This window comes from Colobus angolensis, unplaced genomic scaffold, assembly GCF_000951035.1.
Source record: "Colobus angolensis palliatus isolate OR3802 unplaced genomic scaffold, Cang.pa_1.0 Scaffold260, whole genome shotgun sequence".
NCBI classification, from domain to species: domain Eukaryota; kingdom Metazoa; phylum Chordata; class Mammalia; order Primates; family Cercopithecidae; genus Colobus; species Colobus angolensis.
In genome coordinates, this window is record NW_012115822.1 from 650,698 (window position 1) to 662,214 (window position 11,517).

Sequence of the window (11,517 nt, forward strand, 5' to 3'; positions counted from 1 at the left end):
AAAAAAAAAAAAAAGAAAAAAAGCCGGGTATGGTGACAGGTGCCTGTAATCCCAGCTACTTCGGAGGCACAAAAAAAAAAACTTATTTTTTTTTTTGCACATTTCATGAAAGGCATTGCGTATCTTCTTGGGTAGGGAATGTACATTGACATTTTATTCTTTGAGAATGAAGCTCCCTGGATTTTTGTGAAAAGGAGGGGAAATCACAAATACTGCTTACATCTGGTATTGCAGAGAAACTGTCTATTAAGAACAAAAGGAAGGAAATATAGGCTTTATTCTCTAATGATAATATAGTGAGAGTAAAAGGTAACATTGGCTAATTTGTTGTGTGGGTTGTTTTTTGTTTGTTTTTGTTTGTTTGTTTTTTGGTGGCAGGGGTGGAGTCTCACTTTGTCACCCAGGATGGAGTGCAGTGGCATAATCTCGGCTCATTGCAACCTCCGCCTTCTGGATTCGAGCAGTTCTCCTCCCTCAGCCTCCCAAGTAGCTGGGACTACAGGCGCATGCCATTATGCCTGGCTAGTTTTTTGTATTGTGGTAGAGACAAGATTTCACCTTATTGCCCAGGCTGGTCTTGAACTCCTGAGCTCAGGCAGTCTGCCCATTTCGGCTTTCCAAAGTGCTAGGATTACAAGTGTGAGCTGCTGCGCCCGGCCTGTTGTATGTTTTTAAGCCCCTACATTTTGCAGAAGAAAAAATACTTCTGAGGAGCATTTGGGTTACGGAAGAGACCAAGAACCCAGGGCTGGATGGTTTATAAAATATAATTTAATGTGCTGTGCTGTATATGAAAAATGTTGATATAGGGCCACAGTTGTAGTTTGTAAAGCGGACATATCTGTCAGTGTTCTTACTAGCAAAACAAGTTCAGCTCAGCTGAAGTTTATTATAGTTTAGCTAAGGAACCAGAAATGCACCCAAAGGAACAGAGAAAGAATGAAATACTTACCAGAACTATTAAGTAAATTTAAAAATATTCAGACTTGAGGCTGGGCATGGTGGCTCATGCCTGTAATCCCAGTGCTTTGGGAGGACGAGGCAGGCAGATCAAGACCATCCTGGGTAACACAGTGAAACCCCATCTTTACTAAAAATACAAAAAATTAGCCAGGTATGGTGGTGGATGCCTGTAGTCCCAGCTATTTGGGAGGCTGAAGCAGGAGAATCACTTGAACCCGGGAGGGGGAGGTAGCAGTGAGTTGAGATTGTCTGCACTCCAGCCTGGGCGACAGAGGGAGACTCCATCTCTGCTTCTCAATTAAAAAAAAAAAAAAGTTAAGACTTGATCAAATTAGTGAAAGTGAAACTTTAAAAAATAATGAAATAGACAAATGGCACCTTTTGAGAAACAGGTCTTTTATTTTTCATTTTTATTTATTTATTTTTTTGCTATAGGGTCTCGCTCTTGCTCAGGCTGAGTATAGTTGCACAATCACAGCTCACTACAGCCTCAATACTGCGGGCTCAAGCAATCATCTCACCTCAGCCTCCCAAGGAGCTGGGAGTATACGCATGTACCACCATGCCCAGCTAATTTTATTTTTTAATTTTGTAGAGGCCAGGTCTTGCTATGTTGCCCAGGCTGGTCTCAAACTCCTGGCCTCAAGTGATCCTTCCTCCTTGGCCTCCCAAAGTGCTGGGAATACAGGTATGAGCCACCAACCTCTGCATTACTTACCAAGGTGATGATGGTGAGAAGTAGAGAGCCTAAGTATTCATATCAGAGAGTGAGGTGAAAACTCCTGATCATGCCCCTAACAAAGTACTCACCTTGTCCTTAGCCCAGCAGGGTTTCTAAAATGCTAATACGGTGGTAATTCTCCTGTTACAGAGCCATTTCTAATCATGGGAAAAGAAAGGGAGCCACCTGTTTGTGCTCTTAGGTGACTGTGGTTCAGTTTCCAACCCTGAAGTCAAGAACAGCCAGGAAAAGGGAGCAGTCTCACACTGAGGGTGGTGTGCACTGAATACACTGTGGCCAGTGAGCCAAGGGTGGGCTTTATTTATTTATTAAATAAATGCTTATTAAATCAAAATATACCTCCAGGGCCTGCTGCCTCTAGAGGTACAGGTGGCTTGTACCGGGAGGTGATACCATCTACCCCTGAGGAGGCTTGGAGACTGAATTAGAGGCCACCCTGGCCTGCAGAGAGCTTTCCAGGCCCCTTGCCCCCACTTGCTGTTGACAGTCCACCCTCCTTGCCCAACCATCCCCCAGCCCCAACAAACGTGGAACCTGTGAGCCTTGCATGCGCCATGCCCTCCTCACCTCTGCCCCACTGCTTCATCTCTACCTGCTGTGGTCACAGGAGCCCTCTCTTTCCCCTTCTCTGCATGGTAAGAAGCAGAGGTTAGGCAGGTGGGCTTTGGACACCAGGGCAGGAGTACTTTGTGCTGTGGCCCTCACTGTGTGCTGTTGAATGATTGTGCCTTTGCATATAACTCAGCCAGCATCAGCATTTTGTTTTATTTATTTATTTATTATTTATTTATTTTTGAGATAGAGTCTTGCTCTGTCACCCAAGCTAGAGTGCAGTGGCACGATCTTGGCTCACTGCAACCGTGATCTCCTGGGTTCAGACGATTCTCCTGCCTCAGCCTCCCGAGTATCAGGGACTATAGACATGGGCCACCATGCCTGGCTAATTTTTTGTATTTTTAGTAGAGACGGGGTTTCAGTTGGCCAGGCTGGTCTTGAGCTCCTAACCTCAGGTGATCTGCCTGGCTAGCATCAGCATTTTAATCCATTTCTCGTAATGCTGAGTGAACGATATGAGCCCTCAATAAGGGAATTGTGGCATTAGCAGTTCGGAGAAGAGGGGCACCATTTTACAATGGGAAGAAACATTCTGAGGGTGCTGATCCTGACAGGGTTGGGGTCAGCTGTGGCAAAGTATGTGAGGAGGTGTGGGTAGCAGCTGCTTCTGATTCCCCACTATCCTTCCACCCTGGGGCACATCTGGGCTATGGCACCTAGGGGGAGTACTGTGGCACCCATCAGAGCCATCAGTGTGACATCTGCCTGTGGTCTTGACAGTGTGATGCGATGGCGGTTGTCAGCTTCCCATTGGCTGGCCCCAATAATCCTTTCTGGAGGGTGCAGAAACTCCTAAGGGTCTTCCAGAGTTGGGTCGTTGCGCATTGATAAGTGCAGTGCTGCCACATACCCTTCTTTCTAGTGCCCACTCAGTCACCTTAACCAAAACTTCCCTGAGCCGAGCATGGTGCTGGGTGCTGGGTTGATGCAGGGAATTTCTACTTGGTCCTGCCCCGAAGAAAGTGACCCTGTGTGCATGTGTGAGAGTGAGCAGTTCAATGCTAGGCCTCCTGTCTCCAGAGCACACAAGAGGACTGGATTAGCCAGGCATGGTAGTGCGCGACTGTAGTCCCAGCTACTTGGGGGACTGAGGCTGGAGGATTGCTTGAGGTCAACCCAGGAGGTTGACGCTGCAGTGAGCCAAGATGGTGCCAGTGCACTCCAGCCTGGGTGACAGAATGAGACCCTGTCCCTCCTCCCCAACGCCCTGCCAAGAAAAAAGGGCTGGGAGTGACTGAGGGCTAAGACCTCCCCAGGTGTCAGGTCAGGAAGGCTTCCTGGAGGCGGAAGCACATCACTGTGAACAATTATGCACCGTAGTGTTAGCTATTTGTTGTCCATCAATGTCTCCTAATCACAGAGGAAAGATGAGTTTTCTGGTGGTCAGAATTTTGGATAGATAGGCTGCTTTGGCTTAAAAGCACATTAGCGATAAACCAGTGGTAAAGCCAGAGTTTTGTTCCCAGGATTAGCTGCCTCTTGCCTGTGCCGTTTCTGAGACTGTGTTAACCCCCCATGCCTTGTCCTTCTCTTGGCAGTAATCCAGTCCCTCATAGCACTGGTGAATGACCCCCAGCCCGAGCACCCGCTTCGGGCTGACCTAGCTGAAGAATACTCTAAGGACCGTAAAAAATTCTGTAAGAATGCTGAAGAGTTTACAAAGAAATATGGGGAAAAGCGACCTGTGGACTAAAATCTGCCACGATTGGTTCCAGCAAGTGTGAGCAGAGGCCCCGTGCAGTGCATTCAGACACCCCGCAAAGCAGGACTCTGTGGAAATTGACACGTGCCACCGCCTGGCGTTCGCTTGTGGCAGTTACTAACTTTCTACAGTTTTCTTAATCAAAAGTGGTCTAGGTAACCTGTAAAGAAAGGATTAAAAATTTAAGATGTTCTAGTTCTGCTTTCTTTGTTTTAAAAATCACTGCTTCAATCTATTCCAAAAGAATGGTGTTTCTTTTCTTGTCCAATTTTATCCAAAATCTTCAAGTTGCATTTAGCCCATAATGTTTAAAAAAAAGGAAAAAAAAGGTTGTGGTTCCCTTTCTTCCCTACCCTTGCCACTCCCACTTTCTGGCACCGAGTTTATTTTTCACTTACTTCCCCAGACCCGGAGCCTGCCTCCACAAAGGAGAAGAGACTGCCCTGGTGGTCCTGGTGGCTTTTCTTAGCACGTGTGGGACTGTTGCCCAGTGTGGGAGTTGGTTTAAATTCTCCTGACTCCAGTTTATAACATCCTTTTAAAATTTAAAAACAAACAGCCACACCCCTCCTCCAGTCCTTCTCCTCAGTTCTTGTGCGAATCTCCAGCTGATGTTACCACAGTAACATCAGTTAATTGGGCAAGCCCTGATGTCAGTGTGTGTAACTGACCTCTGGCCTGGCTTGCGCAAACAAACCCTATAATCACAGGTCTGTGGTGGCCCGGAAATGGGGGGCCTGCTAGTCAGGAGGATGCTGTGCACACTGTGTGTGATGAATCTCGCCAGAAAGGCTCCTGATGTCCCAGGTTGGCACTTCTTCCTGCAGCCATTGTAGAAGATCTGCTGGTCCTTGCAGGCAAAGCTACAGCCAGAATGTCCGTTTGAAATTCCCAGCTCATCTATCACCGAGTTTCATCTGAATGTGCCACGGAGCTTGCTCTCCACTTCCTCTGTGCAGCAGCCCCGCCACAGCCCTCCCTCGGCACACTTTGACCCTTTGTAGGATTGGAATTAGCAGGACTCGGCTATTTAAAGCACCAGTCTGGGGTCTCCTGGGCCCCTGCTGACCCCTTCCTCCAGAGAGCTGGCCCAGCCCGGGAACAAGACGGACTTCCTCTCCCTTTGGACTCACAGCCTTTGCAGAGTCAAGCTCCACTTGAAGCTCACTCAGTAATATCCTTTCAATGTGTTTTATATTGTTTTGACTGCCTTTTTTTGTAGAAATAAAAATTGACCTTAGAATTTATCATCAGATAAACTTGTAAAGATTTGAATATTAATGTCTTTTCAAGGCAAATGGGATTGTCTCCGAACTAGTAGAGAATCCGTGTCGCTCTGACACCCCAAGGAAGCCAACGATCCAAATGCCGTGTGTCACCAACCCCGCTTCTGCCACTGGCGGCTTCCCTTCTTGGCTCTTAGGGGGACTAGATCCTGTGGAGAAGATGACTTAAACTTTGCTTTTTGTTTTAATTTTAATTCTAGATCTTTCCGGGGTCTGATCTGTGCAGAAGTGGGGAGTGATGGGCAGGTTAGGCAGCCTAACATCATTCAGGCGCGTGGCCCCTGAGGTGTGTACATGAACTCAGCTTCTTTTGTCCTAGGTACGCCAAGGCAGGTTTCTGGAGACTCGTGCCCAGGATGGCAAGGGCACCGGGCTGGCGTTTCCATATCTGTCTCTCATTAGCAGAAAAATGATGATGATTTTTATTTCACTCAAACTCCAATTTGTAATAAAATGCCAAATTCTGTCAGAAACTATCCAAACAAGCCACCATTTGTTCTTGTTGCTTCTCTGGATCCAGAAATGTTGCCATTCTTGGAAACTGTCCCATCGCTTCATATTTCTGCCAACGTAGCTCTGCCTGCCTGTCACCCCCTCACTGCGCTCTGCTCACCACGGGAGGATACCTGTGTGCCAGCAGCCCCTCAGGGACTCTCAGCCCTGGCACTGGCACCCCAGGGTTGGCCCCGTCAGCAGAGGCCTGGCTTTCGAGCCAGTGGGTGTCTCTCCTTCGGGCCTGGGTGACTTGCTCCTACCAGCCATGCCCTCAGGGTAGGCTCTGAGCAAGCTGGCGAACAGCCTTGGCTGCTCCAAAACCAAAAAGCTGGGTCCTCTGGAGGAGGGGCGAGCTGTGGAGCAGCCACCCACTGCTGCCCCTAGCTCACTCAGGAATTCACACCCGCCTGGTTTCTTGAAGTGTGCCGGGTCCTTCCCTCTGCTCCCTACTCCCCACCACGGCAGAGAATAGGCTTTCTAAGATGCTGCGATCCCGTTCTGCTGCCCTTAATAAAAATGCTCTCAGACACTGGTTAGTCGTGTGGGTTTCTTCCTTCCTGGGAGCGGGCAGTGCCAGGGGCCTGTGCTCTTGGAGATGGGAGGGCTGGCTGGGGCCCAGGTCCTGGGGCTTCTGATCTCTCTCCCCATTCCCAGCCTCTCCAAAAGAGGTACATAGAGGTGTTCCTGCCTCCCTAGAGGGAAGGAGATGAGGTATAATCAACGAGAAAGCCAGACTCCAGACAGTCGGGGCCTGCAGAGGGCGCTCGTGGGTGTCTTGTGAGGGGACAGGGGCTAACGTGTGGGTGCATCACTTACATGTGGGAGTCATCCTGGAGCCCCCTGGGAGTGTTACGATCCGTGTTTTGAAGAGGCAAACCTGGGGTCCCAAGAGGTCACAGAATAAATAAGGGTGTGCCTGAGGGTGGAGCTGGACCATGTCCATGAATGGTGCCAGCCAGAAACACTATTTGAGTCCCCCAGTATAGCCCGCTGCTGGGGCGCTGCAGCAGTGGTGCTGACTCAGCAAGGGCTCAGCCAGGCCCAGGACTTTTTTGGCCAGGCCTTCCCTGCCTGGAATTTGACACCTGCTGAGACCAGGCCTCTTGGGGAAGGAAGCTTCCTGGGGTGTCATTTTACTAGCCTTTAACATACCTAGCACTTTACCCTCTGAGTCTCAGGAGAGCCGTGTGGCATCCTTATCCCTGCTTTTAAAGACAACCAAGACCCCTGGCCTGTTTTTGTTCACATTCTGACTGCAGAGCCTGTTGCATTCCACCACTTGGCATGTTTCCTCCCACAGGGTCCCTCTGAGCCCAGAAACAGTTTCCCCTTCCCCAAAGCCAGAGACATTTAAGTCCTTCTGTAAACTTCTTTCCTGCAGCCACCAGCCACCAGTTTTGGCCTTGTTCACTATTAATTGTTCAGCTTGAAATAATCCATTTCATCACTCCTGTACCTGCCGCAGCCTGACTTCTGTCACCTGCTGCCCCTTGCTGCTGCTCCTTTCATTTGGTGCCATCTAACCCAGCCCTGAAAGAAGCCAGAGCTGCTCTCAGCATTTCCCACCCTGTCCTGCCCAGCTCTTCGTCCTCTCCTTGCTTCCAGGGTATGGCACGGGGGAAAGGCACCAACCCGGAACAGAGGGGAGCTGAGGGTACCATTGCTCCCAGTGCAGTGCAGTGCAGTGCAGTGCAGTGCTTGGCCCAGGCCATGCCTGGTAAGTGGCCATTTCCCAGATTATTGGAATGTGTTCTTGTTCACTGACGGTTCCTAGGGAACCCTGGAGGCCTCAGAGGATCAGAGTGGAAAGGACCACCGTGCAGAGGCCATAACTGAGGCCCTGGGAAGGAAGTCACTTCCAGAGAGCATTCCCCACCCTGTGCTGGCCAGGTTCAGAAACCCCCCTGTGGCTCCACACATTGCCGCGGGTTTCTCCTACATCTTCCTGTGTCGCTGGATGACTGTCCTTGCGTGTACCAGCAAGGGAGCTCCTTGCAGACCAGGCCATTTCAGCTCCAGCCCTGGCTTGGCACAGAGTGGACCCTCCAGACACGAATGCTGAGTGGGTGGGTAACAGTGAACCACTTGGCTGAGACACACCCCTGTTGCTGCCCCCACAACCCCCGTGGGCCACAAGTCACCACCCTGACAGGTCCTTATCACTTTCACCTCGTGAGGAGGGCCTCATTATAATCAGGTGGGCCTGATTATCCTGTGAGTCTATGGCCCCTCACTTCACTCTTTTTTTGAGCCGGGCTCACTCTGTCGCCCAGGCTAGAGGGCAGTAGCATGATCACTGCTCCCTGCAGCCTCTACTTCCCAGGCTCAATCGATCCTCCTATCTCTGCCTCCTGAGTACATAGAACTACAGACTCGTGTCACTACACCCGGCTAATTTTTGTAGTTTTTATAGAGACAGGGTTTTGGCATGTTACATAGTCTGTCTGGTCTCGATCTGCTAGCCTCAAGCCTTCCTCCCGACTCAGCCTCCCAAAGTGCTGGGATTACAGGCGTGAGCCATTATGCCCAGCCATTATTTTTTCTTTTTTAAATAACTGAAATGAGATCTTACTGTGTTGTCCAAGCTGGTCTCGAACTCCAGAGCTCAAGTAATCCTCCCACTTCAGCCTCCCAAAGCGCTGGGATGATAGGTGTGAGCCACTGTGCCTGGCTTCACTTCACTCAAATGCTCATGGTCAGCAGGGCGCTGTGGCTAACGCCTGTAATTCCAACACTTAAGGAAAGGCCAAGGCGACCAGATCTCTTGAGCTCAGGACTTTGAGACCAGCATGGGCAACATGCCAAAATCCCATCTCTACAAAAAATAAAAAATGAACCAGACATGCCTGTGTTCCCAGCTCCTCGGGAGGCTAAGGTGGGACGATCACCTGAGCCTGGGGAGGTCGAGGGACTGCAGTGATTGTTCCACTGTACTCCAGCCTGGGTGACAGGATGAGACCTGTTTTAAAAAACAAAAGGTCCATGGTCCCATGGTCCCCAGGGCTGCTGTCGGCTCTTTGCTCATTCCTCCTTCCCTCCCTGGGTGACAGTAGCCACTCATCTAGCATCTGTGCAGACACCCAGATCTCTCCTGCCCACCCACACCTCTCTCCTGAGCCTAGAGCTGCACAACCAGCTACACTTCCATAACAGAAGCCCCTCAAGGGAGCTGCGTCTGTGCCTCCGGCTAACTTCAGGCCACCCCTCTCCCAGCCCCAGCCAGCAGCCTGCAGGAGTGTGGCCAGATCTCATTAGGCTGAGGCGAGGAGATGGAGGCTAGGCAGCAGGAGGAGCCACCGTACAGTGATTCCAGCTCACAAGCATGGGTGCAAGAAAGCAGGAAAAGGGCTGTGGATGGGAGACTCCAAGTCTAGTGAAGGTCAAGATGGAAGACGAGTGTGGAGCCAGAAAAAGGGACTGAAGCCGCAGTCAAGGGGATGGGGCATGGGTGGGTAGAAGCAGGAAGGCGGAGAGACATCCCACACTCAACCTTCAGAAAGCCACACGTCCCTCTAAGCTGCCTAGGCTGGGTGAGAGCTCTCTTGGCCACTGATTCCATGTTTGGCCCAGGCTAGGGCCTGTTGCACATTAAATAAATGAATGAGTAATTTCAAAGCCCTGTTCTGCCACTCCTGCCTCTACCCCTGTAAAATGAGGAGATCAGTGCCTGCCTCATAGATGCTATTTCATGAAATGAGATAAGAACCACATGGTACTCCATCTGCCTTTCCATCCTCCGGAGTGGGGCAGGACTCTGTGCTCCAGAGGACTCCCACTGCCTTCCCCATCTGCTCCTGCATCTCAGGAGCTTTCGCCTAAGCCACATGGGGCCCCAGTCCACAGGGCATCCCTACATTGCCAGGTCAAGTTAGGAACCTCGGTATCCCATTTTCTGGGAAGACTGCTCCTCCTAGAAAAATTTAAATGTATTCCCACGGGGTTGCAGGGTCTCCTTATGCCTATCCCCTAGAATGGCTTACATCTAAACAGATGACTTTTTTCTTTTTTTTTTTTTCTCAGCTCACTGCAAGCTCCACCTCCCGGGTTCACGCCATTCTCCTGCCTCAGCCTCCCGAGTAGCTGGGACTACAGGCGCCCGCCACCTCGCCGGGCTAGTTTTTTGTATTTTTTTTTTTTTTTTTTTTTTTTTTTTTTGAGACGGAGTCTTGCTCTGTCGCCCAGGCTGGAGTGCAGTGGCCGGATCTCAGCTCACTGCAAGTTCCGCCTCCCGGGTTTTTACGCCATTCTCCTGCCTCAGCCTCCCGAGTTGCTGGGACTACAGGCGCCCGCCACCTCGCCCGGCTAGTTTTTTGTATTTTTTTAGTAGAGACGGGGTTTCACCGTGTTAGCCAGGATGGTCTCGATCTCCTGACCTCGTGATCCGCCCGTCTCGGCCTCCCGAAGTGCTGGGATTACAGGCTTGAGCCACCGCGCCTGGCCCCTTTTTTTCTTTTTTTTGAGACGGAATTTCACTCTTGTTGCCCAGGCTGGAGTGCAATGGCGCAATCTCAGCTCACCACAACCTCCGCCTCCCTGGTTCAAGCAATTCTCCTGCCTCAGCCTCCTGAGTAGCTGGGATTATAGGCATGCACCACCAACGCCCAGCTAATTTTGTATTTTTAGTAGATATGGGGTTTCTCCATGTTGGTCAGACTGGTCTCAAACTCCTGACCTCAGGTGATCCGCTCGCCTCAGCCTCCCAAAGTGCTGGGATTACAGGTGTGAGCCACTGCACTCGGCCTATAGGTGACTTCTAAAAATCAATACTGAGATTATAGTATTATGCCTCTTCAAAAGCAGCCTGGTGAGGACAGTCTTCTCCCACTCCCACCCCCTAAAAAGGAATAAAGAAAACCACAGCATGAACAAATGAACAAAACAGAATGGAGAATGGGCCATTTCCTGGAGTGGTTTGAGCCAAGAGGGAGCTGCTCTTTGTCCCTGCTTGTTTCTGTGAGGGTCTCCTGGGCAGAGCTAATAAACCACCCAAGTTTGAAAGACACACGTTATTTTATTAATATAGCCATCTCTCCCCACTGCCCCAGTGGTGAAGGTGTTTGCACTGCAGCATGGAGGGGCACCGAATGCTCTGCGGGCCCTAGCCCGCTGCCACAGGATGGGCCCGCCTGCAGCCAAGAAGGCTGCTTAAACTCTAGATGCCATTTGGAGCCATGAGGACCTGGGCCCAGACGTGGCAGTGTCCTACCCAGAGAAGACAACAGACCCTGATCCAGGGACCGGTTCTGGGCTGGGCCAGGACTAAATCCTGGCTCCCCTTGCTTGGTAGTAAGGGGATTAGTGCTTGGTTGTCGGTAGTGGGTCAGAGTAGGGAGGGTTCCAGGAAGGGTTCCAGAGTGGCCTCACAGGGGACCTCCTCCCCTGGCCTCTTGGAGTCGAGGTCGTCGAGGGCGCAAAGCTGCACGCCATCCTGGGCAAGCCGGGTCCGCAGCGTGGGCGCGGTGAGGACGCGCAGCTCATGCAGCCGCTCCCAAGAGCAAGAGAAAGCGTCAGGGCCTTCACCGCAGCCGCCGGTGGGAGGCACACTGGGGTAGCCGGGGTGCACCATCAGCTCGGCTGTCAGGGTGTGGCCCGCTAGGGTACCTTCCAGGACACGCGCCAGGGCCCCGGACACGCGGTGAGCGGACATGTGCCGGCCGCAAGTGCTCAGGCCCACGAAGGCGTCTGTCCACCTGTGGTGGGCGGGGCATCAGCCG

At 51.1% G+C, this 11,517-nt stretch overlaps 2 protein-coding genes across 4 annotated transcripts in view; one reads left to right on the forward strand and one right to left on the reverse strand.

Annotated features, from left to right (window-relative positions):
* Window positions 1-6,335, forward strand: part of UBE2L3 (ubiquitin-conjugating enzyme E2L 3) — a 63,796-nt gene extending 57,461 nt beyond the window's left edge. For all 3 annotated transcript variants that reach the window (XM_011947314.1, XM_011947316.1, XM_011947315.1), the window contains one exon: window positions 3,859-6,335. In XM_011947314.1, coding sequence (XP_011802704.1) covers window positions 3,859-4,013 — 155 coding nt within the window. In that variant the 3' untranslated portion in view covers window positions 4,014-6,335. The remainder of the gene's footprint in view (window positions 1-3,858) is intronic.
* Window positions 6,336-10,794: 4,459 nt separating this feature from the next.
* Window positions 10,795-11,517, reverse strand: part of YDJC (YdjC homolog (bacterial)) — a 2,203-nt gene continuing 1,480 nt past the window's right edge. Inside the window, exon 5 of the mRNA XM_011947317.1 lies at window positions 10,795-11,493. Within this exon, the coding sequence (XP_011802707.1) occupies window positions 11,124-11,493 (370 nt within the window). The 3' untranslated portion in view covers window positions 10,795-11,123. The remainder of the gene's footprint in view (window positions 11,494-11,517) is intronic.